This window comes from Alligator mississippiensis, chromosome 1 (genome assembly GCF_030867095.1).
Source record: "Alligator mississippiensis isolate rAllMis1 chromosome 1, rAllMis1, whole genome shotgun sequence".
Lineage (NCBI taxonomy): Eukaryota > Metazoa > Chordata > Crocodylia > Alligatoridae > Alligator > Alligator mississippiensis.
This window is the reverse complement of record NC_081824.1, coordinates 14,128,447-14,152,608: the sequence shown is the minus strand read 5'-3', so window position 1 is coordinate 14,152,608 and position 24,162 is coordinate 14,128,447. Positions and strand designations below refer to the sequence as shown.

At 43.6% G+C, this 24,162-nt stretch overlaps 1 protein-coding gene across 5 annotated transcripts in view; it reads right to left on the bottom strand.

Moving 5' to 3' along the window:
- CD2AP (CD2 associated protein) overlaps positions 1 to 24,162 on the bottom strand; it is a 123,268-nt gene that overhangs the window by 51,973 nt on the left and 47,133 nt on the right. For all 5 annotated transcript variants that reach the window (XM_059729022.1, XM_059729019.1, XM_019480569.2 and 2 more), the window contains 3 exons: positions 18,564 to 18,717; positions 10,291 to 10,391; positions 3,278 to 3,398 (listed from right to left, as the gene is read on the bottom strand). In XM_059729022.1, the coding sequence (XP_059585005.1) occupies positions 3,278 to 3,398; positions 10,291 to 10,391; positions 18,564 to 18,717 (376 nt within the window). The remainder of the gene's footprint in view (positions 1 to 3,277; positions 3,399 to 10,290; positions 10,392 to 18,563; positions 18,718 to 24,162) is intronic.

Genomic DNA, 24,162 nt, shown 5'->3' with positions numbered 1-24,162 from the left:
CTATTCTGCAACACCAAGATCATCTAGTTCAAACTGAGATATCTAGCTTTAACCACTGTTACAGTGTGAACACAGCCTTACATTTTAGCCCATCATTTTAAATAAAGGAGGAGGGGGCATATCTGTCCATAACAAAAAAGTCACTGAACTGTATAAAGCAGATGCTCAGGAATTCAAGTATTTGGGAGCTGTTTGAAAACATTTTGTTTAAAAACCCCACTAATATCTACAGGGAAGCTTGTTTTCCACCTGCAGCATGCAAGAAAAGAATATATTAGCTGAAACCAGAAAGCTGAATTATAGACCAAACATCCTTCACACAATTTAACTTTAGTCCTCCAACTCTGCAAGTCCATTCATTGCATCTGAAGTAGGCTGTTGCCAAGGAAAGCTTATGCGTTTCTGAATAAGTTAGTCTCTAAGATGCCACCCTGCCCTGCCTTCTTTCTAGAGTTGTGGTTCAGAACCAGGGTGCCACGGGGTGCTGCACTGTTAGGCGTGCAAACAAGATAAACCTAGAGATTTCAAATAGGAACCAAAATGCCACCTGTTGCAGCCTGAGCTCTCTGTAACAGAATCGTTCTATTATTTGGCAGACAAAACTGAGCGAAAGCCAAGAGCTGGCATTTTCTGAGGGGTGCCTTGAGTCTAAAAAGGTTGAGAATCACTGTTTTAGGAAAGTGGGGCACAACTTCTCTTAGAGCTGGGCCAGCAAGACCCAGCCCAGGTTTAAGATGGGCTGGTGCTGGGACCCAGCTGCTGCTGCCACTTCTCTTCCACCCCACCCACCCTTAAACTCAGCATTTGCCCTGCCAAATATACAAACCCTCTTTGCCTCCTTGACAATAAAAGGTCCAGGCTACTGGTCTCTATCTTTAAAGAACATCTCTCTGTAGTCTTGGCGCTCTGTTGCTATTTCTGGCCAACAGGGAAAGTAAAAATTAACACCGCTCAACAAGGCAAGGCAGAACGGTCATTGAGCACCTGATTTTGAGAGCAGCTCAGCACCTGCAACTGCAATGCTAGCATTCAGAGCTGCTGAAAAGCAGGCCCCGGCTACCTACTGTCAGCAAATGGACTGTCAATTCAAGTTACCCACAAGCCTCTCTGATCCACAGTAAGAACTGCCAAGGGAAAACATGGCTTTTGTAAATTTACCAGTCAGTGCTCCAACTCAGGCATCTTTAGCTCTGACTAATGAGAGAGAGCCCCTCACCTAGTACCTGGGCTGCTCAAAATCCCCTAAATCGTGGGATTTTGACTGGGATGTACTAATGCTCATGCCGAGACTCAAAACCTGGAGGCTCCTATCCCTCTGATCAGGGTTAGAGAGATCACTGTATATGGGCTCAGGAAGGAATTTTACCCTATGATCAGACTGATATGAACTGTAAGCAGTTTTGTCTTCCTCTGTAGCAGGGGTTGTGGCCCTCTTTCTGGCATCTCTCAAGCTTATTTTAACAACTTTTGCAGCAGGATGCTGGCTGCTGCAGCCTCCAGGCTTTACCTGTGGGAGATTAGGATGTTGTATGTTGTGTCTGGGTTGACAATAGTTTTACCAAGAGGTTAGACAGTAGATTTGTATAGGATGATTTGAGTTGGGATGATCCTGCCTCTGGGAGGAGGCATAACTAGATGACTTCTAGAGGTCTGTTGCAGCCGTACTTTTCTATGACTATACTCCCAAGCAGTACTCCCTACTTGTACTGCTCCTAATAACATTTCCAGAATTGATGCAGAACTAGAAAAAATATTTCTCCTTGTCAGCCTATTTTTGCTTTCATCTTTAAGCACAATTTTGTCAGAGACAAAGAGCTCAGGGCATCTTGGTACCAGAAATAGTCAGCGGGGCTTTTTAAACACTTTGTTTTCCCTGATCACCACCTAAATGAAGCAAGGTCTTGAAATCAATTTTTATTATGGATCTATTTGCTGTGCTTGACACTGAGCAACTGCACAGTAGGAAGTTTCATTCCTTCATGCTGTAAAGCCTTCGGAGACCAAACCACCCTAAATCAGTTCAGGAGAACAAACAAAGGCATTTCCTTTTTCTGTAAAACACGCACTTACTTGGCATCCCAATCAAAATTCAGCTATGAACATTTTCCAGCTCTGAATTACAGTCTATGTCTCTTGCTCTTCTGGCCACACAACTACAAAAGATTCAACTATCCAGGTTTAAAGCTACTTAGATCCTGAAGTAATCTGAGAAATTAGCTGCTACATCTCTAATAATAAGATGGGCAATCCGGCAAGGATACAAGACAGTGCAACCAGGATGTAGTATTAGACCACTCATGTTCATTGTGATCTGACAATTCAAGGCCTCTTTTTCCACCTATGTAAGTCACTCTTTCATGCAAAGTACTTCAAATTTCCTGACACACAATTATTTTAGTCTTATAAACCAAGTAAATTCAGATTAAACCTTCAGAGCTACACCCTGTTCCACCTATTAGGCATGTAAATTGGCCAAGGCACTTAAGTGAGATCCTATACCACCATTCTCAAGTTCCTGAAAAAACAGTTAATGTTGGGGCAGGGGAAGGATTCCTCCTCCTTGAAGCACTTTTGTGACTCAGTCCTAAAGCTAAGGTGATGATGACATATTATAAAAGTAGGTGGATTAACATTTTTCCAGGGACTCTAACAGGGGGAATTAGGATCACATGTAAGCATCTAATGGATGAAGCAGGATCTGGCCCCTAGTGCTGGCTAGCAGTGTCATACCTTGTCAGAATCAGAAGCAAGGAACTGAAAGAAAAATATTTCCCGATATGAAAGAAGTACATCATAGGCCCAAATGCTGCAGAACTTCAGGTCTCAAGCAGGTGAAAATTATATGTGCATTAACAGTATTTTAGGTGTTTTACAAAGGCATAGGGGCAATTTGCAATCTGTAGGTATGCAGGCATTGTAGTGGCAAAGTACTGTTATACTGCTGAAGAAATCTGTTTTACCCAAACCTTTCCTGTTCTAAGCACATCAGTCTTAGAAGCGAGGCACTAGGGAGACCTGGAGGCACCCCACGATGCCTTCCTTGAGCCTGCCTGAAAACCCAGGTCTGCACTGCAGTGCTGGAGGATGGAAGTGAGGGGAAGGAGCAGGAAGAGTAAGCCGTTAATTTATTAGATATATCCAATAATAATTTTTTTAAAAAATAAACGAAAAAACCTATCACCTTTCCCTCTATTATTGTAACTTCATAACTAAGTTTCGGGCCCAAGTGACTGCTGCTGGTATTACATACTGGATTCTACATAAAAAGCTTTCATACCTGTGTCATCCACAGGATCTTGTGCTTCTCCATCATCTGTCAACTCTAATTCTTTTACGAAGTTGGAAGGGAATAATCCTGACTTGCCATTTAGTGTTCCGCTCCACCAGCCTTCTTCTACCTGTAAAAAGGTATTTTACACTTTACCAATAAAACAGGGGACAACTAAAAAGACAATGCCAGTTTAATAACTCACCAGAGTAATGTAAACAGAGCAGGGCTTAAGATAAGTCTATCATGAGATATTGTGAATACACTTAAAAGAAGCTAGAAATAACTTCAAAAAAGTTCAAAGTGCCATTTTTTTTTAGGAGAAAAATCTCGTAATATGCAGGGACAAAGAAGGATGAATAGGAAGTGTTTTATCATTCTACAATTTATCCCAGCTGAGCAGAAAAATGTTACTTTCAGCTGACAGATCCCTCTCCCCCCAGGAAGAATTCCACAGGCACACGTACAGGGAGCAAGGATCCACAGGTAATGAAAGGGAAAGGTATTAAACTGACTACTGAATAGTGGACACTTGCTAGTTCACGGTTGGGAAGGAGGCATTAAACCCACTAGATGCTCTTGGTGCACAATAATGTCCCCAGATTCTTGAACTTTATCACACATGACCACACAATTCTTAATGTACTTATTATTTTATAATACTCCACAATTCAGCTAAACTATCTTTACATCATTAAAGAAATCCTGTAAAGTCAGACCAGAACTAAATGCAGCTGGACTTATATGAGTGATAAAGCTTTATGATCCTGAAGAAAGAGCCATACCTATGAATGCCATTTATAACTAATTTTCAGAGTCCCTGTATAAAGGAGTACTACTACTTAAACTCCAAAAAAACCCTAGATTTTGGGTGTTTTTCTTTGTGGCATGAAGGTCCATTTTATGTAGGAGGCCAGAAAGCAACAGCAAATATTCTGAGAAGAGTTGTTCACATACTCTTTTTTTAGCATTGTGTTCTAGGTCAATGTGCATGACCAAAGGACATACTTTTTAAACACAAGATGCCCATTTTCTTTAGGGGAATAGAAGGATTAACTAAGGATTAATAGAAGGATACAGAGAACAAAATTGCCACAGCTACTGAAAAAAGTTGGATTGTCTTTATTACCAAAGACTTCCTGGTTCTCAGACAGGGCTGCATGACAAGATGGTGAATTTTGGGAAAGCGGAAATACGTTCCTAATTTAGGCTTTTCTCCATCACTGGTTCACTCACAATTCTACTACAGCTGACCTGTTTTTAAGAATACCAGATGATTTACCAACTGGCACATCCTATGTGCACTTGTAGTCCCCTAAAGGTTTCTGCATTTGACACTGCGTAATCCTTGCACACTGAAACAAGTCAGAACTGTAAGAGAAATCTTCTGGTTACAGAAGGGATGTGTACAACCTCATTTTCTGAAATAGCACAAAAGGGGAGCTCTAGACTGCCCTTAGACTCCAAATCAAACAATAGCAATCACCACTTCAAAAGGAACAAGCATGTCAGGACTTTGAATGCAATGATCTATTATTCTACAGATTCCTTTAATTCATCTCTTTCAGTCATAGCTAAAGACTTTTAAATCGACTCATACAAAGGTCCTGTTAGATGATTTTAAGAGAGTAAAGATTTTTCAAATGATCAAGTGCCCATTGTCTATGTTTACAGTGTGAGAGCAAGAGGCTTGCAACAGTAAAAGGATGAGGTGAAGATTTTACACAAAATCAAGGGCTGAAAAAGGACAAGATATGCACCAAACATTTAAGTTAGATTACATTTTTTTAAAATCAACTAAGCTTTGAAAAATTTCATTTTGAATGTATTCTGTTCAAATGACTGTCTGCCGCTGTTAGAGCATGAAGGTTTAAGAGCTGTTATGAACCTGTCTCAGGATGGCAGTGAAAAAGTTGCTAGAATCCAATAGCTTCATTAAATAAAAGTTCTTGGGACTCCTAATATACCAACATTTCTCTCTACTGGAAAGAGGGCTTTGATAGCCCATCCTGTTAATCCAATACATTTACAAGCATTGTTGACTTTATAAATCCTTGAATTTTATTTAAACACCTTTCTTCAAAGCATCTCAAACCACCATACAAACAAGGAATTCACAGTCATGCCAAGAAGAAATAGAGGCCAAGCCTCCTGACTGACCTGGTTTCACATAACTGATAATTTTATGCTAAAAAAAAAAAAAAAAGTGTATTTTTCTTAAGAGAAACATAAAGGACTTCGAAAGGAATTTTTATCAGTTGACTATCACCTTGTGATAGAGGTAAAAGCTCCTATTGAGCCAGTAAGTACACATGGGAGTATCTATTCTTTAAAATGAGATTTGAAGGCTTTACTTCCCATTTCACACAACCTTGTTACTTTCTAATTACATGAAACACATACCGAAATTACAAAAAGAGCCATCTATAGTTTCCACCCATAAGCACTGTATTTAGCAAGGGATACAGCAGAAAACACTTTAGAATAGATTTCTGTGCTAAATATAGTATATCTATTTGTCAGACATCAAACTAAGTTGATTTAGAAGAGGAATTGATATTTCTAGACATGTGGAATGCTAGAAAAGCATCTACAAAGTCATAAATTGTTCCATTTGAGGAAACCATTCCTTCCCATTTATGCAGATTCTTTTCCAGAAAAAACCTTGATGTTGCTGTGGAGTGCTATGAGAAAAGCCCAGCTCAACAACTGGAGAGTGATACATGACCTTGCAACACAAATGGCATGGGCAGCAGCCAGCTACAGGCCCTACCCTGGTCTCAGTCCTGTAGCCCTGGCAGCTGGGGGCCTTCTCCAGCAGGGCTGGAGGCTGCAGGTTGCAAATGAGGGGCACCAGCAGGGCTAGGAGTGGGGAGTGAGGGGTATCAGCAGGATGGGGGGGGGGGGGATGGCTCTGACCTGGAAGTGATGGGCAATGGCATGGGCACAGGCATGGCACTGGCAGATATGGGTTGCTCAGCACCACAAAGCATTGGGGGTAAGGGGACAACAGCCACAGCTGGACCCACGTTTTTGCAAGTGAAGGGGCAGGGGGAGCTCTGATTTTCTACGATAAAAAAAACCAAAATCAAACCCAGAATATATAGGTATTTAGAATTTATTTTAGTAATCATTGAGGCACTTGTAGGCTTCCAAACTGCTTTAAAATTGTAAATATACCAATAAAACATTGTGCTCAACTGATACATAGTTTACATCTCTCTCTAGATATCTATATATGTATTAGTGGCGTTTCATTTTAAAAAATCATGGAAAAACGCAGATTTGGAGGTTTTAATCAGAGAATTTTTATCAGACAGTGTGGGATTTTTAAACCAAGAACATCAAGATCCCTGCTCATCATTAATGCACTAACTTCCTTGGCTAAATGTTTGCCTCTTTCAAGATATAGGATTATTACCTAGTCATAAGATACATGGTTAAACTAAGACCATGTGTCAGGGGCCCTAACGAGTCCAACCTGGGCTAATTGCCTAGTGAGCCACACGGGACTGGGGCTTTGACTGACAGTCCTAACCTAACTCCAGCTGGGTACTGTCTGGACCTTCTGACTGGCTGATGGGAGAGCAACTTACCCATTTAGTTCCAGCTGTGGCAAAAAGACTCCAGAACAGCCAACAGTTTGTGCTGGAAGCCTCTACAATCTAGTACTCCTGGGGCACATCCTGAGAAGCGCATGTCCAGAGATGCTTGCATTTCCCATGGGACAAAGAGCAGCAGCACATATTTGTGCCACTGCTAATTGTCCCTCGGTGTGCCCTACATACGTGTTTCTGCATGTAGCAACATAACTCAGGTGGGATAGGGAAGGCTGCAGCCAGCACCTGTGCTGGCCCCAGCAGCCTTACCTGGGGTCCTGGGGGCCTCTTGGGGGCAGCAGCAGTGCTCAGCCAGCCGCTCAGAGCTTGGCTGGCAACCAGAGCATGGCTCTGGCCACCCAGGCTCCCTTTCTGGTGGTGCATCCTGCTGCTGCATGTGCCACGCTGCTTTTTTCAGCAGCAATTTTTTGTTTTTTGTTTTTTTACACCAGGATTCCCCAGTGTCCAAAAAACCCCACCGCACTGCTAATTTGCAATTAGCAGTTGGGTGCACATGCACCAGATGTGGTCTGCAGGGGCAACTGGGTGCACATGCACCATGTGTGCTTTGCAGTGCCTCAAACTGCTCTGCATGCTCATCAGGACATGCCCTTGATATCTTGACCCTGCTGCTCTGTTCCTGAACTCTGGCTTTTGGATTTTCCCTTTGATTTAGTAATTCATTCTCTGACTCCTGAACTTCAATTTAGCTTGAGATTCAGACCTTGCCACTAGATTTGGTAACCTGGGGTGCTGACAGACGGGGGGTAGGGGGATGCCCTCTACCAGAAGCAGCAGCACGTTACTTTGATCAGACTCTACATTGTATAGGCGCTTCAGTGGGGCTTTTTGGGTGTTTTTAGCTACAGCTGATTCTACCAGCTAATAGATAAAAGTGCCAAAAGCTCCTCACTAAAGTGCCCAATCTCTACGGACGTTGGGAAGGCTGGGTACAACTAACGCACTGCCTCTTCTGGGCATGTCCTGGGCTTGGTGCAGGAGTGCATCGAGTTTAAAGTGCTGGGGGTTTTTTGTTGTTTTTCTTTCCCACGTCTGCAAGCAGCCTTGGTGTCTGTTTCCTAACCCAGGACCTCTGCTTCAGACTCTGGCCTGGCTTTGGTGGTCTACCCACTAGGCAAGATTGCCCACGACACAGTCTGTTACAGGATGTTGAAATTAGTTCCAAGAAGCCAAAAAAGTCTCTCTGTCCAAAGGTCAGGAAGGTATGATGACCTCTGCAGACTTCCAAGCCTATTCCCCATCACCCAAGACTCATGGAATTTTATTCTAGTGACACCATAAAGTAAATGGTGACCACAAGAGGGAGTCACACTTCACTTCATTTTCACTAAGTCCTATCTATACATAATTACCACCGGGAAAATTACACAGGCACCTATTAAGAAAACTAATCTTACACGATAAGAAGTTAGATGCCTATACAGGGTAGCTGTTGACCAAAGCCAATAAGTTTACTTCAACTCTAATCAATGAGAAATCAGGCAGACAATTCTTATAATAAAAGGATCTATTGTATTCTCAAATTTTGCTCAGAAACCAGGTGTATAGCAACTTAAGCTATTCACTGGCCACATGCTATAAAATATCAGTTCTGACAGTGAAAGAAATAAGAAAATATGGGCTCACAGGATTACTACCTTATATTGTTTGATAGCTCCCAAAGCATGCTAGAAGCTAGACAGAACAAATACGTTTCACTGGCAGCTGGATTCAAGTGATTAAAATGAATGGTTTGTTATGAAAATGGAGATCTGGAAAAAAATAAGTATGTTCTACTTTTGGCAAATGGCTTTGTCATCATCCATATCTTGCTTGCTCTCAGGCTGTAAACTCTGCCAGACAGGGACTGCCTTCAACTACTGTGTGTGTACAATGCCTAGTATAATAAAGCCTCAGCCTGAATAGGACCTGTAGCTGCAAGTAGAATACAAATAACTACCAGCAATCATAATAATTAATGCTACAAACAAGGGTTCTGCCTCAGAGAATCTGCTGCACATGAATGAGATGAGATGAGATGAGATGAGATGAGCAGACAACAAAGAGTAAAAATGAGGTATGGAAGCAAGGGATTGACAATAGGAAGATTATACAAATTACTCAGCATAGGCCTGGGCATTTAAAAAACCCTGTTTTCCTATTTAAACTGAATGAATTATTAAATCCTCGCAGCTCATGATCAAAGGAAAGGGGGGAGGTTTCTTGAGGGATCAGTAAATTTTGGAAGCCATTTTTAAAAGCAGCAATTTCTTTAAAGAATTTGCTAAATTTATTCTGAATTATCATAAAGAAATTGTAGAGAGCAGTATGGCTTAATACTAACCAGCTAGAAGCATGAAAATGTTTCCTTCTTGTCAGTTTACAAGACAAAAGAATGGTAATAAGCCAAATGTCTGAACAGCTGGAACCAGATCAAACTACCTAGCAAGCAACACATACTTAGTTTCTACCTGAGCAGTCATAAGCCCTCAACCATTACTGTATTGCCCAAATGCCTTCCCAGTGTTAAAAATAGAAGCAATAATAGATCTTCCTTCCTTCCTTCCTTCCTTCCCAGCGTCTAGAATAAACAGCCAAAAATACTGCGCTATGTAGACTTGAGTAAGTGGCATGGAAGACTAAATTTTACATCTAGTTCCAAATGCATTTACTTCCAGGGTCAATCTTCCCTTTTCCAAGATTTCTTCCTGTAGTTTCAGTTGTTTCTGAAAGACCGCTCTTCTCACACTTACAAGTCTCCCAATTACAGCTGACAGTTTGATTCCAAGTTAAACAGCTGGTCACAGGAGGATATGGTTGTCAAGTGTGAAATATTCTCTAAGGTAGCTACAGCCAAAGTTTTCAATATCAAGGCAGCTCCATTTACGGTAGGGAGCCAATACAAACAATATGCCCTGGGGCAAGAAGTTCATGATGTTCAATAACGCTTAACAAATGGTTTGAGGTTTGATTGACCATGCTTTTGTTGCTGCTTCGATCTCTCTAAAAGGTTCAAAAATTTTAAAAAAGAGCTTGGTTCCAGAGCGTAAGTTTACAGGTGACCAGTCAAATAACCTTGTGGCTAAATGACCATAAGGTAAAAATAAATATAGGCCATAAAAATAGTTTTAAAAGGTCTTCAGGAAAATCATGCGGAATGGAATGTGATTTACTACTGTAAACATTACATTTCCTTTAATAATTTATCAACTTGCAATATTTCCCCAAAATACCAGCCCTTTATTAATTTAACAGTTGTTATTCCCGAGACAGAAAACCTCTATACCATTTTTTGGAACCAGAAAACCATGCCTCCCTTGCTATGTTTTAAACCTTCTTCCAGGTCAGTCAGATATTTCAGACAAACGTGGTTTCAAATTCTTGGCCAAACGAAGAGGTGGTCAGTTCTTTAGAATAACTTACCTCTTCATTAACGTCAATAACATCCCCAAGCCTGAGCTCCAACTCATCCTCATTCTGCGGGATATATTCAAACAGCACTTTACACTGCCGCTTCTTGGACTCTGGAGGAAAGGATGTTATAAAACACATAAGTAAAAGGCATTACAATAAGCTTGTATTTATTCTTCTGTACTCGACGCTTTCAAGAAGCAAAAGAGAACTTAACACCCAAGTTATCCCAAAGAGCCCACTAACAATCCCTTGGTTTTCACTTTTCCACTTGTTTACATGTCAGTTAAAATCCAGCTGGCTAGGCTTACATGCACCTTAAGAAGGGAAGACTGCTTCCATTTGTGAGCTTTAAACTGTGCCAACTACCATGAAGTAAACACAGCACTGCCAATTACCACTGCACTATTAAAAAAAAAAAAAACTTATTGACATAAGTGAGTCATGGATCAGCACCCAGTACAACATTTTCAAGCTATTTCCTGATGAAGTCAGCAAGAATCAAAACAAAACAGCTGTCAGCTCTCTATAATGCTTCCTCTTAAGTTAAAGTTATACATGTTTTTGTACCTCAAGTTCTTAAATTTGAACAGACTTACCCATAAAACACCCTCCCCCAAGATAATCACAAGACACATTTTGTGTTTTGTGCTGCACACACGTGTCACCTTCAAGTCCAAAAACGTACGCTGTTAGGTACGAATCTGGTGATAACAGGACTGACAATATTTTCTTTCCAACTACATTTTATAATTCTAGAACTTTTCCAGCTAATAGTTGGGAAACTTTTGAACCTTGCTGGATACTCATACTATTTGTACTCTAATACTGCCCACTACAGAAAAAGAGTCACTATCAGAAAGAGCTCACAATTCAAAAGTTAAGCAACATACAAAAATATCAGGGTACAGATTTATAGATAGCAAACGCATTGTCTTTGTTTCTTAAATACACATCTCCTCTACTTGGTTACCCTTCTATTTCTACCTCTCAGGAGGAAAGCACTTCCCCTTTGGCCCTACTCTACCCACCTACCATTTATTAAAAGTTGATTTTAGTCAACTGAAAAAAAAAAAAAAATCAATCAATCAGTCTTTACATGTGTTCCAGGGTGGTGGGGGAGTGCTTTAATTAAAGCAGCTCTCAGTGACTGTTTTAATTAAAGCACCCGCAGCGTCACATATATTCAGCATCCCCACACTTCAAAATGGTACCATGGGTGCTTTAATTAAAGCTAGAACACATTGGAGTAGGGGTCAGACACTCTTAAGATAGATCCTTGTGTATTATTAGTATGGATCATGGTTTTCCCCAATAAAAAAATTGCAGATTCTCTGATGAAAAACCCTAAACCCATGATTAAAATGGAAGGCCACTATATATGTATAGTGCCCTGGAGCAGCAAGGGGCACAACGCCATGCCACTGCCCCCGCTGCTGCCGGGCAAGCAGGGGACGCCTTGCCAGGGCAGCATGGAGCTCGCAGCAGCAAGGAGCCTGCCAGGCCCCTTTCTGCCCTGCTGCGCCACATCCTGCCCACTGGCCCACAGAAGCCACAGGGGAGGGCAGCAGGGAGGGGAGCCCAATACTGCTGCACCCACCCCTGCCCTGCACACAGACTTGGGGGGACACAGGTCCTCCCTCCACTCCTAGGATGGCGGACAGCAGCAGCAGGAAGCGAGCCCCACCCTCCTGCCCCCAGCCCTATACTGCTCCCTGCTGGAGCCCTACAGCCATGCATTCTGGTCCTGGGCCCCAAACCCCCAAGCTCCAGCCGTGCCCAACTCCCTCCCTCCCTATAGGTCTCAACTGCCCCCCTGCCCCCTACCTGTGAGAGCTGCTCTCCAAGCTGCCCAGTATCCATGTGCATATGGCCCCCTGCCTGACTGCCCTCCTCCCTCTCCCCATCAGCCCCTTGCAGGCTAAACTCTCCCAGCCTGCAGAAAGCAAGAGTGCAAAATTCATAGGTTTCTCCATTAAAATGAGAAATCTGTTTTCCTCGGGTAAAGGGGGAAATCCATGTTCTTCTGTTTTTCCAGGGGATATGGAAAACCCGGGTCCCTGCTTTTTAAGAGTAGCATCCCAAGTCAGAAGTTTAGAGCGAGGACTGCTACACCTCATCACTCTCAACAAAGTAGCATTGAGATGGCTGAATTAGATTAACTTTGACTGACTACATAATAAAGCAGCAGCATCCAATTCCCAGCTCAGGATGCATCAAATTAAGAGAGACAGCAATATGTAGAAAACAAGGTCTTTACCCCAAAGACCTACCTGAACCAAGACAAATATAACAAACAAGCAATAAATGAATATGCATATAGAATGAAATTACTATTTTAAAATATGTCCCTGCCCCGAACAGGTGCAACTGCATACCAGCAATCATCAATTATGACCTCTCTTTAAAAGCTGTAATTATAAACAAGGTGCTTTTGCAATGACAGCAATTCAGTGAGAAAGACCCTCAGCCAGTCTTGCAAATAAAAGTTGTTTTCTGCAAGACTAAGGTGTTCAAACGAGTGGTAAAATTGGTTACAACTGGCAGGTGATTAGCACCACTGAAAAGAAGCCTCGCTTGCAACGACAAGATCTAAGAAGTAGGATGGGAATTTTCAAAGACCGTGCAACAATGCTAGGTAATTGTACAGATGCAGTGTAAGGATGCTCAGCCCTAAGGAAATCTGAATCAAGAGGAAGTGAGTCCAGCTTTCTGCCTGCTGCTTGAAGAGACCAGCTTCCAAGTTTCCCGATGGATGCTACACCTTTGCCATTGCTCAGAAAGAATGTTCTTCTACTGTCCCTGGAGAAAAGCTGAATTATCCCTGTCCCTAGGCAGTCAGCAAAATTAAAAGAACACTTAAAATGAAAACAGAAAGCAGAGAGTGGAAACTGCTGATCACTCAAGAAAAATCTTGCATTTCTGCTTTTTACCTGAAACATTAAACAATCTTTCCTCACTGAAATGTGGTTGGTCTCACCATGCAGAGATACTGCTGAAGAGAGCAACACAAAGCCCCATAAAGACAACTAGAGGTTCTTTGTTGTGGCCTGAAAGACTGGCACAGTCCTAGATGTATATTCTTGGAATCAAGATCCAAACCACTTATAAAATAATGAGGCTGCAAAGCCTTAGACACTGTGACTTTGATCCCTATTACCAGGCCGTTTAAAAATATTTCTGTTACAAGGGTCACAGAGCCTGGTAGGTGGAAGCATTCAGCAAATCTGTATGTGGGCCAATTAGTGTTTTCACTTCTTTATTCTTTTTATAGTCATTCAGGAAGCCTTTTAACCAATGTCCCCATATCTATTAGTCTGCCTGGTAAGACACTGTGTTAAAGAATTTACTTATGAGAAGAACATTAAAAACAACCATAAAAGGTAAAATAACTAAAACTAAAGTGATATCAAACATTTTTAGTTAAAATAAAGGTGCTAATGACCACCTACATAAGTAGTACTGTCCTTGTAGCATTCAAAATGGTTGCAAAAATGGCATCTCTCTGAAGCGTTGCAGAAAACTGTGCAGCAGCATTCTTCAGTGACTTTAGAGGAACTCAGCTGCCAAAGGAAAATAAAAATCACAAGACTGGCTGTCCTACAGAAGGGAGGATATAGCAAAGCAGAAGACAATGACCTCAAAAAAACCACCTGAGTCCTAAACGCACGTAAAGAGTAATATACATAGTTTTGTAATAGAACAAGCAGAATTTTCTGAGATCAAAATAAACCTACCATTTTAAATCTCAGTTGTTTTAATTGCAGTTCTGGCCCCTCATGCTGAAAAAAAAAAACCCCAAACGGCCTCAACTCCGCAAAAATTGGTGAGAACATTAAGTCACTTTCCTAAACAACTGGCAATAAAGATGGGACTCTAAGCCAGGAATACAGTGGAAAAGGGAGGGATTGCAGAGGCCTAGAGAAGCTGAAAAGGAAACTACAGTCTGTAACTACTTGAACAATGAACTGTCTGCTCACTTCAAAGTAATGAAACAAATAAATAAAAGGAAAGGTAAAACGTCTGATTTATGGAGGGAAATGGCCTTACTTGAAAACGAACGAGAAGACTGGCTCACCTGCACAGAGTGACTGGAATAATATATATGTAAAGGATGAGGAAAAAAGGCATCAGGTTTACCAAGTGTAACTCTGGCTAAAACTGCGGGGATTAAACTGTTCCTATCAAACTGGCAGAAAAGTTCGACTAAAATCAAAGTGAAATTTAATCCAGAGAGAATTTTAATAAAATTCATTTTTTAAAATAGGACATTCAATTATATTTTAGAAATAAATTATTAAAAAAATATTTTCTGAAATTATGAAAGTATCTTAAGGCTTAAAATTGTTTAAAAATTATTTCTGACATTATGACAATGTATGTAGTAAATGCTCAAATGTACTACACATTATTAAAAACATTTCAGTAAGTTAAAATATTCAAGAAGCATGTTAGAAACCACTGGCTAAAAACCTGGAATCAGAATTTGTTTGGGTGCCAAACAAGTTTTTTGACGACAGCGGCTTTTCTGAAAAGGGTCAGAGAACATTTTCTAACTTCATTTTAATCAATCAATTTAGCTTAAAAGTTGAAAAACTGAATGGGGAAAGCAGGAAAGCTTGATTTTCCTCTTCCAATCGATGAATAAAGAGAAGGTGGGGAGGATAAGATCTCCTAAATTCTGAAACCTTAAAGGGTACAGTGACCAGAAACAATCAGGTTGGTTTCCAAACTACAAACGGTACTTTGTTTGAACAAAGTAATCTGCATTCAACACCTACTTTGATAAACTTTTTTAAAAAGTATCCAGCACAGTTACCCTAACATTTTAAAATGCTTTTTCCGTTCTTTTAAATTACATTCCAATTTCCATCTAAACGCAATTTGACATTAATCAGAAAAAAAAAGTCAATCTAGGGAATAGGAAGGGTCATTTATGATTTAGTGAAACAATAAAAATAATCTGTATGTATTCATGTCCTGTTATATAGACACTTAAATACACTGAATATCTTATTGAGCAAACAGCTGCAAAATACACAACCCCCCAGAATCAAACTACAACTAAATCAAGGGCAATTAACAAGTGCAAAGGCAAATTAAAATTTAAAAATCAATTAGTTAAATTCAGGTTTCCTGATTGAATCATTAAAATCAGCAATTAGAAGGGGAAAAAAAAAAATCAGCGTACCCTAAAAGACCTTGGAAATTCTACAAGATAACTAGCTCTAAACCTGCTGGTTGTTATAGAACATCTTTGTTCTCACATGCAAAAAAGTACTTAATTTTGGAAATAGCAGCTGAATTCAGGATATCAACAGTGCTGCCTGTTTGAAGCAAGCTTCAATGATGCATTAAGAAACTCATTAGCACATGGTATACAAAACAGACCGCGCAAAAATATCTGTTAATGACAGAAGCAAGTCTGCCCCCAAAATATGCACAGAACTTTCCGTATCAATAATACATTAATAAAAAACCCCCACCCTGTTTCTCATATCAGTCTTCAGACAGAAAGCATACTACTTAATGAGCCTTACAGAACCCCACCTTACTCCTCAGTGTTTTGAAGAAGGCTTTAACAACCGTACCCAACTAGGTAAACCTGAACTAGAGAACAACTTATTGCCCCATCACACAGCACTGGATTTTCTTTGGCAAGAAGAATGATGGATGCTAGAAACATTTCTTAGTTACCAGAAGCATGGTACTGCAGTTCTCATTCAGACACTTCAGAGGCCAGTTCTAATGGTGAAAAGCAGATGTGAAGGTACAACACCACTTTTGAGTTTCTGTCCTCAGATCAAATAAAGTTTGAGAGGAGAACAAGCCAATGCAAGCTGCTACAGCAGCTGCTTAAAGCTTTATCTAGTTTTCCTCCTGATCCAAATTATGTCTGAAAGAAAGAAAACGGCCACTGTAAGGGTACAATTCCCTCATCCTCTGAGAAGATTCAGGCTTCTGAAATCATCTTAGGGACCCAGTAAGTTACTTACCAGGCAGGAAGGCATTAAACACAGATTAGTTTTCTTCAAGACAGTTCATAGGATGGACTCTTTTCCCTGCCCCTATCCCCCTGCCCCCACTAAAACAAAACAAAAAAAAACCCTAGCTGGGCATGACGTACCTTAAAAAAAAATTTTTTTTTAAAAAGCATTTTTCTCAGCTAAAACAGATATTCCTAGGGAAAGGCAAATGAATTTGATCAGAACTCATCCTCTGACAAAGGTTCAAAAATCAACAATATCTGGTCTGATTACTTCTACTGTCATCTGCAAGGAATAGGTTATAGCACATGCACTATTTACATTGGCCTAAAAGTTGCAGGAAAATCACCATTCTAGCTAGGCCAGCAAACTTCCCTACTCTCTAGCTACTTGGGGAATTTATACACATCCTCCGGGGGGGGGAGATAATTAGGGCAGGTCCAAGAGCTACTTTAATTAAAAGTGCTGGGAGAGAGTCTCATGCATCAGTATCCCTGCACTTCAAAATGGTGGCAGGGGCATTTTTTCTAAAGTTCATCGAACAAGCTTTAGATCAGGGTGGGCAAAATACAGCCCGCAGGCTGCCTGCGGGGCCCCTAAAAAAATGTTGAAAATTAAAACGTATCTGTCCTTGGTTCCCATCAAAGATGACAGGAGCCAGGGGCAGTAGGACCCAAGGGAAGCCCTGGCAGGTTCTTGCAACAGCAGGGCCTGCCCGCCCTCACCCCTCCAGCCTGAACCATGTGGCCTGGGACCACGTGGCTGCCCCAGCACGGGAAGATCAGGTAAGAAGCTGGTGCCAAGTGCAGGGAAAAGCGACCCCTCCCCCACCCTGTGCCCGGCACTCCCTACTGCAGCCACTCTCAGTCCCCATGCAGTCTGCGAGCAGCTGCAATGTGGGGTGCTGGCCACAGAGCAGACAAGGAACCGCTTCCCCCCCCCCCAGGCTCAGCACCAGCTTGTAACCTGCCCCTGCTGCCAGCCTGGGTCCTGCCCTGGCTCCAGGCTCACCAAACAGGGCTGTGCCACAATGGCAGCAGCTGTGGCCCCCCCGCTTGCCGCACTGGGCAGCGTTTGCTGCTGCTGCACCCGGAGCTCGCGCTTCCTTCCGCTCTGAGTAGCTGTTGCTGCTGCAGCACAGCCCCAATGGGTGAGCCCGGAGTCAGCACGGAGCCCAGGCTGGCAGCGGGGGCAGGTTACAAGCTGGTGCTGAGTGCAGGGGAAAAGCAGCCCCATCCTGGGGCCGGCACCCCACGCTGCAGCCACTCGCAGCCCTCATGGGGCTGCCTGTGCCTACTCAGGACAGCCCCGCAAGGGCTGCAAGCAGCTGCAGCAGGGAGCGCTGGCCACAGGGCAGGCGAGGGGGTGCCTTTCCCCCATGCTCTGCACCAGCTCCTTCCTTGCGGGTGAGCAGGGGGTCAGTGCTGTGTGCTGCCCCCGACCTGTACCATGGGGCTGGGGGACCACTGGGAGTGAGGGCAGAAGCCTGGGGCCCATACCAGTGTCCCAGGGCCAGCACCAGCAGGGCCCAGAGCAGGGTGACAGGGGTACAGGGTCCCAGCCAGCAGGGGCTCTATAGAGCCAGGCCAGCTTCCCCTTCTCCCAGCTGGTGCAGCCCAGCCCAGCTCCACAGACCCCTGCTAGCCTGCACCCTTACTCTGGGCCCCACTGGTACTGGCCCTGGGACATTGGTTCCAAGACATTGGGACACTGGTCCCAAGATGGTGACCAGGGGGCAGGGCACCTGTCAAGAGGCAGGGCTACCCATGCAGCCCTCGACAGCTTGCCAAAACTGGGTAAGTGGCCCTACGCCCAAAATAATTGCCTGCCCCTGCTTTAGATAAAGCACCCCGTCCGCTATTCTGGAGAGCGGGGATGCTGATACACAAGATGATGGAGGCTGCTGGAGTGCAGCAATTACCACAGTCCAGCAGACTTGATTAAATCAAGTCTGCTCCAACACACTGTAATTACAGCAGTGAGGCTGCTCTAATGTGCTCGTGTATAGGTGCCCTGGAAGACTACACTTGAAAACTACAGAACGGCAAAGCCACAGAATCCTCTTTTGATGCATCACATCACAAATTTTTTATTGCCAAACTTTGCCTTCCGATATGAAGAGGACAAAAACCAAAATAAACTTTGTGCCCATACCTGTAAGCAGAATTTGGCCTGGTTTACTCCTTTGTTTCCAAATCTCCTTTGGGACCTGAAGTCGCAGTACTACGCTGAATAAAGTAGTGCTATGAACCACTGATCTTAGGTATCTATATAATTCAAAGGAGGAAAGCTACATACTCTTCTTGAAGCTTCTGGATTGGGGATGGAATTGAATTCCTCCTGCAGGAAGCCCATAGGTGCTCATGCGCTGCACAAGGCTCGCAACATTTCCAGGCTTCTCCCTCTTGACTGGCAAACAGTCATCCTTGGGTTCAGCATCCTTCTTCACTTCCTAAAAGAAAAGAGAAGGTCAAACATGTTAATCCAACCGAGACCTAAGTTTAGATACCCCATACCCTTGCAGACTTAAGTAGCCCAGTACTCCAGTATGAAACAGTACTGTATAGGAAAAAAAAAAAACAACTTTTAGTTATAGCATCTTTCATCCAAACACATCAGAATGCTTCATAACCATGTAACTTTTTTACAGTGTTGTAATGTAAGCATTCAGTGAACTAAGGGGTCAGAACCAGAAGCTGTGAATTCTTACCTGTGACCCAAACCACTAAACAATGACTACTGAAATTACTGGAATTATATATATTTTATGTCTCTATAGAACTTCTCAGTGTTTCAGGGTAAATACTGGATAAAGCAAAGCTTTAAAACATTTTCCCTATTGACTACACTTTTTCTTTGTATTAATGACAGTTAAATGCCTAAAATAAGCCTGCCCAACCCCAAGCCATGGGTCTACAAGTCCATTACAATCTAAATGGCTGCAAAAATGAACGAAGGTTGCAGCAGAACAAGATCCCCAGTTGTCTTGGTCTCCTTGCCAATGCATTAAGGTCCCATTCTGTCAAGAGGCCCATGGAAGCCGATGTGGCAGCAGCTTCTCCACAATAAAAGAAGTCAGGCACAGGCATCTTCCATGAAAATCACTTTTCCAATACATTCCCCAAACCCTTTGGCAGCCACCTAATGGCAACAGAAGCAAGATTATGTGATATGAAAGATCCTAGTCATGAACTGGCATGAAGGCAGTAGCTACAAGGTCACCTAGCATTTGGACGAGACGAGGACGATTCGGCAGCTGTAACTGTGACAGCCCTCTTCAAGATCCACTCTGCTCACCCCACATGGGGAGGGGGCTAGAAAAGGCACCCTAAACATGGCCTGTCTAATACAGTATCCTGTATTTCTTCCTGACTGAATAACCACATTCAGTGGGATCACCTTTACTGCAGTCAAAGACCAGCAAAGACACATCATCATTTTTGGGACCTGGAACATCAGGACCCTCATGGAGAACCCTAATAGTGAATGCCCAGAGTGCCACTACAATCATGGCCCGAGAACTCAGGCACCACAACACTGATGTAGCTGCGCCGAGCAAGACACGGCGAGCAAGAGATGGACAGCTCAAAGAATATGGAAGTGACTATTCCTTCTTCTGGAAGGGTATAGAAAGGGTATATGAAAGAAGAACGCTGACTTCATAGAGCTGGTTTTGCCCTTAAGAGTGAACTCATAAATTAATTCAATGAGTTCCCTATCAGAATTAATAAGCGCCTCATGACTTTCCATCTTAAACTGGTGGGGAGTCGACATTGCCACTGTCATCAGCATGTATGCCCCGACTCTTGAGGGCACCAATGAAGCCAAGGAGGAATTCTATGCCAACCTTGCCCCAGTCCTTTGTGAAGTTCCAGAGGGAGGCAGACTTATTCTACTCAGTGATTTCAATGCCAGAGTTGGAAGAGACTCTAATCTCTGGAACAGAACCATCAGCAAGGAAGGAGTAGGAAAGGTTAGCTCCAATGGCATCTTCCTCTTGACCAAATGCATGGAAAATGGACTCACCATCACCAACACCCTGTTCCACCAGAAAAACAGGAGCAAGACATCATGGCAACACCCACAATCTAAGTATTGGTATCCGATTGACAATGTCATCGTCCATGCCTGGGACTGCAAAGATGTCCGCATCATGAAAGCTATGCTAGGAGCTGATGACTGCTGGACTGGTCATCAACTCATCCACTTGCTCGTGTCACTCAAACTGGCTCCCAAATGACAGCTGCAGCAGAAGTAATGCCAACGGAAGATCAACGATGAAGGACTCAAGGAACAAGCAAGCAAAACCTCTTCCGCCAGTGCCTCAATGAAAGAGTAGTGAATTCCAATTAACAATGGGAAAATGTCAGCTACATGTGGGGTGCCCTTAAGGCCACCATCATCAGCACCTGCAAAGAAACACTTGGATTCTCTACCAGAAAGCATCAAGACTGGTTTGATGAAAATGACCAGAAGATTCAGGAGTCGATCAATTGCAAGCACAAGGACTTTTGCGCTTGGCAAAACAACACCAGTTCCAAGCAAACGAAACTGAAGCTGCAACAAGCCAAGGGAGAGATCCAAAGGAGGACCTACGATATGAAGAACAAATGGTGGGAAGACAAGGTTCAACATCTCACTGACGTCCACGATATGCATGGTTTCCTTCAGTGTACCTAAGCCACCTACAGTCTGAGCACACAGAGGCAAACCCCCTTGAGACCTAAGGATGGAGGGGGACCTGATCAAAGAAAGGGGAGCCTTCACCACCCATTGGAAGGAGCATTTTGAAGACCTTTTCAACTGAGACTCTGCTGTATAAGAGCACTCTCCAACTCCATCCCACAACACCCAGTCAGAGATGATCTTGGAATCCCTCCAACCCTTGACAAGGTCAGGAAAGCCCTCAAGCAGATGAAGAACGACAAGGAATCTGGAGCAGATGGAATCCCCACTGAAATCTTCAAGTAGGGGGGAGAGGAGCTCACATCACAGCTTCATGCCTTCATCACAGCTTCATGCCCCCATCTGGAATGAGAAGGAAATCCCAGACAACCTCAGGAATGCCATTATTGTGACAATTTTCAAGACAGGAGATGGGTCCAACTGTGGAAATTACAAGGGAATCGCCTTGCTGTCCACCAAAGATCACTGTGAGAATCCTCCTGAACCATCTCGTTCCACCTCCTGGAGAGTTCCTCCTGGAACCTCAGTGTAGGTTTAGGGCATCTAGAGGCACAACTGACTGGCTTCATAGCTCACCAGCTGTAGGAGATATGCTGGGAACAGCATAAGCCTCTGTACATGGCCGCCTTTAACCTCGTGAGAGCCTTCGACTGTCAGCCACCACTGTGGAGGATCCTTCTTAGGTATGGATGCTCACTAAGATTTGTCACCATTTTCTGCCTGGTCCATGATGATATGAGAGTGGTGGTTCTCAGTCATGGATCCATCACAGATCCTCTTGAGGTTAAAACAGGAGTTAAGCAAAGCTGTGTCATCGCTCCAACACTCTTCTTGATATTCCTTGCCGCAATGCTACATCCGACCACCAGCAAACTTCTAGCTGGAGCGCAGCTGAACTGGATGGTAGCTAAGCTCTTTAACCTCAACCAACTCGGCCAAAACCAACACCATTCTGACCTCAATCATCGAGCTGCATGCTGATGATGCTGTAGAGCAGGGGCGGGCAAAGTCCCCTGGCAGACGGTTTCCCAGCAGCCCCCACCTGCATTGCTGCAGCCAGTTTCCATGGAGACCCCAGCAGCTGCAAAGCCGTGACAGTGCGGGGCCAGGGATTCCATGGAGACCAGCCCCAGCAGCGCTGGAAGGGTGCACGGCTGGGCAGGGAGCTGCTCTGGAGCTGGAGCTGTGCTTTTGCATCAATGACAGCGTGATCTGGAGCTGGGGCAGAACTAAGATCCAGCGCCACCCACTCCATTTGGAAACACATGTCCAAGCTGCAGTAGAGTGTTAACCCCAGACAGGCTTCTTCATCCATCTTTAAAAACAGAGATAAGACAGTAGGCTGCTGCCACCCCAAATTTTACCACAGCCCCACTCCCAGCGCCAACACCTGCCCAGAGCAACCCCGGAGCTGGGAGCGGGGCTACAGTGAAATTTAGGGTGGATGCAGCCCCCTCCGCAGCCCCTGCTGAGAAGAGCTCAGCAGAGCCCCAGTTCCAGCCCACCACTGCAGGTCTCCCACCCATCCCTCCATGCCCTCTGGGGATGCGCACAGCTTCAGAAGCCATCCCCCTCAATGAGCTGTGGCTCCGTCCCATACCCTGCCATACTCTGGCTGGGCAGCCCCAGTCCCTCCATCACCGTAAGGGGTGCTAATCTGCCCCCCCTCACCCCTTCCCTCCCCTTCCACCACAACCAGCTTGCCAGCTGCGTGCAGCTCTCCATGCTGCCAAGCTGCGCTCCTCGCCACCTACGTACTGTGCTGCAGCTGTGCATGCGCACGAGTATGTATTGGCCAAATTATCAGTTGCATCAGGCTGATTTCCAACACAGCCAATTTTCTTTATATTGGTACTGATCCAATATCAGCCCAATATACTGGTGCACCTTTAAGCACAATGACCTGATGCCAATCTAAGACCTAAAAGTTCTATTTCAGACATCCTTTTGGACATAGCCCAAAAAGTTATGACTATATCCAGGATGGTGGGTTGCTTTACCACAGTATCAACAAGGGATTTCTAGGCCTCAGAATCTTGTAAACCAAATTATCAACATCTCCAACTTAGCAGAAATAGAAAAGCAGAACAAAATGTTATTTGGAGCTGGAAATTTAAATATTACGCCAACCCTACCGTTAAAAACTGCATCAGTGCTTCCCTTAGTAACACAGATTTTACATATTTATAACACAGCAGAATAAATTCAGCACAGACAGAAGACTGACCTTAAAAAAAAAAAATCTCAGTTTGGGAGTGACTGCTTTCCAAGTTTTTTCCAAATTTCTTTTATACGCAACACACAATGCTCCCTTGAAACAGATATAGCAACATGGGACTGGAAGGGGACTCCTGGGCCATGGAGTCCAGTCCCCTGTGTTATCAGGCAACCACTTGGCCAAAGATTTCCCAGTCACCACTTCTAACACTCACATTACCAGAAACATCCAGAGCACCTTATGACTTGCCGCTGGTAAATGGAGGGGTGAAAAAGGCATTGTCAATGACCAACCACTAATATAACGGTGAAGTAGTTGGTTAATATCTGGAATGGGCTTCCAAGAGAGGTGGTGCTATCACCTAACTTGGAGGTCTTCAAGGGGAGGCTTGATAGACACCTGGCTGGGGTCATCTGACCTTGGTCCTCTTTCCCACCAGGTGCAGGGGGTCAGACACGATGATCCTTTGTGGTCCCTTCCAACTCTACCATCTATGAATACATGCTCAGTAGATTAAAGCAACAGGCCCCATCTAGCCTGTGGCATGAGGAAGGCAAGAAACACTGTAGTCCCTGCCAATCTGACCTGGAAGGCAGGGGGAATCCTTCCTGGCCCCAAGTTTGACAATGGATCTGACCCGGAGAAGAACAAGACACCCCCACCCCTACCACCACCCTCAAAAGCCAAAAAAAAAATTGATGAAGAAAAATTTCATCCAGTGACCAGCAAAAGCCCCAAAGTATGGGATTACCAGACATTTACCAACACAGGGACTGCAATGTCCAATTCCGGGCGTCTCTCAAACTGATGGCTGAACCAAGAATTTCTTAACCCATCACACCACCCATTCCAAAAGTTTATCCAAGTTCAATCACACAGTTCCTTGCTCACAAAGAATTTAAAGTCTGCTTAAGCCAGTCCACAACCATTTGATCTTGCAGGAGAGTTTTCAGCCTAAAAACTCTCCTCACAATGAATTATCAATAGGTTTAA